Below are 7,504 nucleotides of genomic sequence, written 5' to 3'. Positions count from 1 at the left end.
TATCCTCGTTAATGCATATCTATATTTCATTTTGTTTCAGATTCAAATCCATCCACTGTCATCTGTTTCCACATATTCCTTATTGTCCGCACAGATGATGAAGATCGCATACGATGAATGAAGAACAAACTAGAAAAACACTGATCTCTCGCTGTTAGGGATAAAATGTTTATTCTCAATGAAAAACGGAAGATTGATGTACGGTAAGCAGCATAATTGAGTTAATAACAAGATATTTTCGAATAGATATTTTCGAATAGATATTTTCGAAGATATTTTGTTCATTTTTAATATATTTTACATATCTTTAATATATTTTATAAGTTTGTCCGATTTTACCAAGGAGGAAATTATTGATCGATTCACATTAATGAAATTGATCTAATTCAAAACTCTAAAATTGATCTAACTCAAAACTCTGAAATATTTTTTAATATCCTGTATTTTATATATTTAAAAATTGATTATTTTATTCCTTTTTAGTTTTATCTTCAACAAGATGTATTATTTTGATACAAAATATTAAAAAACGACCATTGAAACAACTAATTTTTATTATATTTCTGAGGTTGAATTATTATATTCACAAGTAAACCTATCGTGTTGCACTCGGATTTTAATAAGCTTTGAATATGTTGTAGTCTAGGTTAAAGTAAGAGAACACATTTTTTTATACGTGCTCCTACGGCCATTAAAGGGATGAAATAATCTTTCGAAAAAAAATTGATTTTTATATTTCTGAGCTAATACCGAATTTTTAACGATAAAAGATGTAACAAAAAAACGTTTCGGAGATTTTGAAACTTTTTTTTAAAACAAAAATATAACATTTTTAAAAAATTAGAGTGAACTGTTATAAAAGTACATTAAAAATCATAAAACTTTTATTTGAAACTTTTTGAAACGGATGTATAGAATGCTGTACATATATTTACCCATACATTTTTATTATATTGATACATATATGCATCTAGATATGTGTAATATATTAATGAAATTATCATACCTCCTCAATAAAAAAAATTAATTCATCACCGATCCGATTCATCACATCCGCAACAGCGGTGTTACATCTAGCGGTGTAGCAACGTCGCTACGATGATTCTATAATAAGAAGAATATGAAATTCAAATCAAAACAGAGCAGAAAAAAAATCAATATTTTAAAAAATATTTACTAAACGTAAAGTTCTCTTGAAAATAATTTAATTTAATCATATAATAATCAAAATATATAATTTTTATTTTTAATTTATCATTTAGTTAGATATTTATAAAAATAATTATACCTTTTCTTAAAAATACATATTTATAAAATTTCAAAATAATTTTGAAATAATCCTTTTTTTCTAATTATTATTTTTAAATCATTAAAATAAAACGACTTAAGGATAAACAGAAGAAAGATACTGATGTTACATAAGCAAAAAATGATATTTACCACAAGGTTGCTCCGCCGATTGCTGATGCCGGTTGTCTGCTTCTTCTAGATCTCCTTCTTTTCTCAGAATTGGGTTGACATCTTCTCGCATAGGACACTCTCGTAAAACACTCGCGAATAATATACTAATCGCGCGGAGACTATAACTTGAGTCCGATAACCGGCTGCGGTTTGTTTATTTTCAAGACAATCGGCGACGAGGGTACGTTAGCTTCCCCGTTGGATTTTTACACAAGTATCTAAAAATTTATCTAGAAATATCATTCAGATAGATCCGAAAATTTTTAGATACTTGAGAAAAACCGTTATTTTCGTGTAAATATCCTCTGGGTACTGAATCCTCCCACCACGTCAAGGTCGTACCCGTGAGAGGGAAAATAATCTGAAAAATGTATTATAATATATGTAGCTATTACTATGCAATTATTATGCAATCGGTTAATTTTTAGAAACGAATATCAAACATATGTTTGCAATTCGTTATCATTGCAAAATAAATTTAGAGCAGATAAAAGGATTGAATCTTTTATTTATAGATAATATTCGTAAGATATGATTAGAGTCAATGAAATGGGCTAGAGATTAATAAAGAAGAGAAACGTTTCTTTTATTATTGATAAATAGTTTCAAAGGTACATAAGGTTTAATTTTTAAACGGATCGTATAACGAAAGGTGCACAAAAACAAAAAATTAATTAAATTATTAAACTATATTAATTGTGAAAGCAGGAATTGCGTATTCTCCGATTTTGAAATAATTTCTTATATGTCTAGTTTTAGCGGAGTGAGTCATTTAACGTGGTATCATAATTATATCGTGATATAATTATGATGATACATCAAGGAACATATTTGTCGTTTATTTTATAATTTTAAATATTTCGTATCAATTACAATGCTAAATTTTTGCTAACAAAAAACAAGAAGTAAAAAGAAGTTTTTATTAGCGTGGAATGAATCTAAGAAATAAAAACCGTGCAATAAAACCTATTAAACTTTAGTACACGCCTTAGCTTTAGGCAACCTTACGTAATTCGCGTATCTAATTTTTATTAATTAATGCGACATCCGGAGCGACTTGTAAAACACGTCCGTCTTCTTCCGAGATCGCCGAGCGAATGCCGAAGTGATAACGTAATCAACCACCGCGCCGCGCGGCACGCTTTCCCACCCTGTTCGCCGTGTGATCCTCCCCACTGGAGTTGCCGCTCCCTGTTGCGCACATGCCTGGATTTTTATATCTTCAAAGCCTACAAATCTGTACTGTACGGGAACGAGTGGGTGGGATTGTCCATCCGGACGAGACAGCATAATTGGAATCGAACTTTACAGTAAGCTCATTCAATTAGTCAATTATGCCAAGTCTTATCCGGATGGATATATGCAGATTTGTAAATCGTCGGGAGAGTAATTCCCGGATCGAGCGGCCTTGCCGTCTTCTCCATCGGCAGATCCTCGGATCATCGTCTAGACGTAACCATTAGACGTAATCCGATGAAGTGAGTTCCTCGGGTGTGCGAGCGGGACTGGAGTGGTCCCGACGACGCTTCTGTGACAATGTGTACGCCTTCTTGTTGCCAGGAAGTAATTCCTACAGAGGCCCGGATAAGGGTCTCGCTCTGCTTCGCGAAGGCCCAGTAACGAACTCGCTTCGCGGGTAAATGCAAAGGCCCGAGGGTGAGCTCGCTTTGCGGGTAAGCGTAAAGGCCCGAGGAACTTATTTCATCGGATTTCGTCTAATCCTACAGTAGAGGCCTTTGACGAGCTCACTCTAACTCTTGCGAGAAGATGCTGAAAACCCCCCGCAGAGCCCTACTTCTATGAATGGTGAACCATTCTTGCGCGCGGGTTGCTGCTATGCCGCGTGATCCTTTCGCAGTCGGAACTCGCGCCGGGCAAGCGCTCGGTAAGCATCAAGCGCGGCATCATTCATTTAAATTTATTGGAAATTTTATCTTTATTTTATTACAAAGGTTAAATAATAAAGAGCATACAGCCACAACTAAGGATGTAAATAAATTATATATTAAATAAATCAGGAGCATATAGCCAACCTTCGATGTCAATAAGTCATATATTATAATAAACAATTACAAAATGTAGACGTTTCGGTCACCATTTGACCATCCTCAGTACAAATATAATAAACATTAAAATTATTTAAATCTGAAATACTCTTAAAATAGTAATCTTAAATATAATACACAACAGAATCTCGCTTATTCTTACTTATTGTATGTAACAGTATCGCCTCTAACAGTATGCAGTTAATAAACAATAATTTCACATAATGTTTGCAGCATTAATATTATAATGTTCAAATTCCTCTTGTAATTATTCTATGGAATCCAGTATGACATGATTTTTATAGAATTAATATTGTGAGGTTACAACTTCTTCTTTTTATTACGAAATCATGTATGACGCAAGAGCAAGTCGAGTTTATAATTGTTCTCGAACTCTCTCAAGTTCCAACCCAATGACAAGCCGCCAACGAGAGACACGCAAGTGGTCATTTCTATGTGAAAGTTAATATGCTTCTTTGAAAATTAATTTAACAGTAATCTATTTTTCTTGTATTTTAATTTCATATTAAGTACTTTTTATAATTAAAATTCATTCCTAGTTTACGAAGAATGAATTTTTACCGAATGACCGAAAAAGAAAAAGGAAAAGAATCAATATAAATTAGTAGACTTACGCGTATCTCACAGTACAGCCTCCCACACATACCGGACACTTGAGCGGTCTTAATAATAGAGAATTCACAAATGAAATGACAAGAGTTCAATCTTTAGTCTATTTATAATTTCAGAGAAGAGAAGGAAAAAGGAAGGAGAGGGGGAGGTGGAGAAATTTTATAAGTGGGGTTAGGATTATTGTTTTAGAAGAGGGAGATAAATGTCTGAAAACCGGTCGGTATCCCTTTGCTTATTCAAAACTTCCGTTTGCATTTTTATATGAATCATTTCAGAAATACTTCTTTTGTAGAAGGAGCGTTCTGAATCTAAGATTTTAGTATTCTCCCAGTCCATACAGTGATCATTATTTATCCGATGATTCGAAATCACTGAAAGCGCCTCGACAGGTTTTCTAACATCGTTCATGTGTTCTTTTAATCTTGTTCTTAGTTTTCTTTTGGTTTGGCCTACGTATGCATAATTGCAATCTTTACAATCTATTTTATACACCACCCCAGAGTGTTCATCTTTTTTTATCTTATCTTTACCTATTGTAATGAATTTGTTAAGATTGTTTATGGGTTTATACACTGGTTGGAATTTGTATTTTTTTAATATTCCATTAAATTTTTCAGATGCACTTTTCGAGTACGGTATAGTAACTTGAGAGAGTTCGAGAACAATTATAAACTCGACTTGCTCTTGCGTCATACATGATTTCGTAATAAAAAGAAGAAGTTGTAACCTCATAATATTAATTCTATAAAAATCATGTCATACTGGATTCCATAGAATAATTACAAGAGGAATTTGAACATTATAATATTAATGCTGCAAACATTATGTGAAATTATTGTTTATTAACTGCATACTGTTAGAGGCGATACTGTTACATACAATAAGTAAGAATAAGCGAGATTCTGTTGTGTATTATATTTAAGATTACTATTTTAAGAGTATTTCAGATTTAAATAATTTTAATGTTTATTATATTTGTACTGAGGATGGTCAAATGGTGACCGAAACGTCTACATTTTGTAATTGTTTATTATAATATATGACTTATTGACATCGAAGGTTGGCTATATGCTCCTGATTTATTTAATCTTCTTAATATTAGCCACTTGAATATTAAATTTTTAAATTATATATTATTTAAAAACAATTCATAACAATAGGTAGACATTTCGGTCAAGATTTGACCCTCTTCAGTACAATAAATACGTTAAAAATTAAACGAAAAACATAATTTTACTAATAACTGTAATAATAGATAGTACAAAATTTATTATTTCCATATTATACGGAATTGTTCGCTATCGATCTAAGTGATTTAAGATAAATTTGAAACGTTAAACATTAAACTGAATACAAAATTCGACCGATATTTGTAACGATAGCCTGTACAAATTCTGTTATTACATTTATTATGCGGAATTATTCGCAATCGATCTAAGTGGTTTACGATAACAGTTAATAGTTGTCACAATGTATGGATAGAAAGATTTTAGTTACAAAGGTTTTTTTCTTTTCTTCTTTTTTCTTTATTAATATAATTAATTCTTCAATTAAATACCAACGAGTCGCACACAAAGAGACACGCAAGTACCGAGTTCTATTATTAAACAAAAATTAATTCACTAAGTGAGTTCGTTATTGTCGTATTTTTATATACGATGCCCTTAATTTATGTAATATGTTAATTTTAGATTTGACAACGAGAACTAATAATTTAATAATTTAAAAATTTATTTTATTAATTTACATTTTTTAGTGACATCTCGTAGGTTTTGAAATCATTGAAATATTTTTCATTGTAGGGCTTTCTAATTTATTCCTACTACATACATATATTGCAAGGATTTCTACTATGTACCTAAGACTATATTTTATCTACAACTCCGTACAACGGATTGCGTTTGAACTTTTTTAAAGTTTACATCGGTATTATTTTGTGGAAAACGAGCGTTTATATAATTTTTTCTTTTTTACATCATTTTATTTTATGTACAATCCGGAATACTGTCATATATATTGTATGTAAAGTTTGATTCCGTCAAAGAACATACGACGCCAGTGCTCAGTACAGTTTCCTTCTACTAGTTATAGATACTCTCATGAAAGAAAATACAACGTTAGTGATCGGTATAATTTCCTCCTACTGTTTGTAGGCGCTTCCGTCAAAGAAAATACACCGTCAGCAATCGGTTTTGTATTTTGGACAGGAATAACACTCTATGTAGTTAGAGCTCTTTCTACACTTCTACAACGTAAGATTCTAGAATGTAGGATTATTCAATGCTTATATAGATGTATATTTTAGTCAGTGACGTAGATCGGAATTTTTTTAGAGTTTATATTTTATAGTTACATTATATGTAACTATGTTTATATCTTCTAATTTTTGCTTTTGTTTAAGATTTTACTTTATTTTTGTATGTAAAAAAATGGTAACGCATTCCCATTTTGAATATCATGTGTAATCATTTTTTTACACGTCTACACGTATGTACATGTGCAACAAATAAGGAAGTGGGTAGATTTTTAAGATTTGTATATTGTATGTAACACGCATGAAAAACGTGCTTGTCACATATGATTCGTTCAATTTCGTCTAGTATTACTTTTTCTGAATGAGCTAAGGTTTTTTTCACTTAAAGTCACGAAATAAAACATTGCTTTTATGGTTGTGATTGCAGAATGTGCCAGTACATTTGCTGTTGAAAATTCGGTAATCAAGCGATGTTCTGTATATCAATACGAACCACTTAAGGAACGCACTGTCTTTTCGCATCTGGTGGATCAGTTCACAATGAATGTTGACACTCAAATTTATATAAAATGTATATTGTTGATTCACAGTGAATGGTACATTCTATATGCTTTTGCCTTTCATTCAAAATTTGCGTCTCTTTTTCGTGAAATAAGTCTAGATAAATTTGTACTGATGGAACCTTCTTACAGGTTTAACTAACAGCATGAGAAACAATTTTCACTGATTTACATTTTTTTTATGAAAGCGTTAACGGTACATACCTGCATTTCACCTAACTCCCGTATGGAGAAACTTATGCGATTTAATAATAGACTCCGCCAGAAACCAAAAATCTTACAAGAATTCAAAGATTAGAATATGTTATTAGACAAGAATTTGCTAGAGTTTTTTGGTCGTTCATTAAACTTGGAAAGACTTATTTGCTGATGACAGATATATAAGGATAATTATGTGACTAGTTGGTTAACATCAGGAATAGAATATGCGATAATAATATTTATCAGAGTCTTTATCTACTTAAGGCTTTTTTCGTATATTGTTTTCCTCTTATTACATTAATATTATTCGGCGTATCGATCGCCTCTTCAGAGTTGTTATTATCTTTCAC

At 31.4% G+C, this 7,504-nt stretch overlaps 1 protein-coding gene and 1 long non-coding RNA gene across 2 annotated transcripts in view; one reads left to right on the top strand and one right to left on the bottom strand.

Annotated features, from left to right (window-relative positions):
• The window catches only part of LOC108751912 (fringe glycosyltransferase), a 104,604-nt gene extending 104,397 nt beyond the window's left edge, over positions 1 to 207 (top strand). The window contains exon 9 of the mRNA XM_018492399.1: positions 41 to 207. Coding sequence (XP_018347901.1) covers positions 41 to 98 — 58 coding nt within the window. The 3' untranslated portion in view covers positions 99 to 207. The remainder of the gene's footprint in view (positions 1 to 40) is intronic.
• The window catches only part of LOC108751913, a 16,793-nt gene extending 9,592 nt beyond the window's left edge, over positions 1 to 7,201 (bottom strand). The window contains exons 1-2 of the long non-coding RNA XR_001939521.1: positions 7,190 to 7,201; positions 5,998 to 6,003 (exon numbers count right to left, since the gene is read on the bottom strand). This is a non-coding gene — a long non-coding RNA (uncharacterized LOC108751913). The remainder of the gene's footprint in view (positions 1 to 5,997; positions 6,004 to 7,189) is intronic.
• Between the last annotated feature and the right edge of the window lie 303 nt (positions 7,202 to 7,504).

This window comes from Trachymyrmex septentrionalis, unplaced genomic scaffold, assembly GCF_001594115.1.
Source record: "Trachymyrmex septentrionalis isolate Tsep2-gDNA-1 unplaced genomic scaffold, Tsep1.0 scaffold53, whole genome shotgun sequence".
NCBI lineage: Eukaryota > Metazoa > Arthropoda > Insecta > Hymenoptera > Formicidae > Trachymyrmex > Trachymyrmex septentrionalis.
This window is presented reverse-complemented; position numbering and strand designations above follow the sequence as displayed.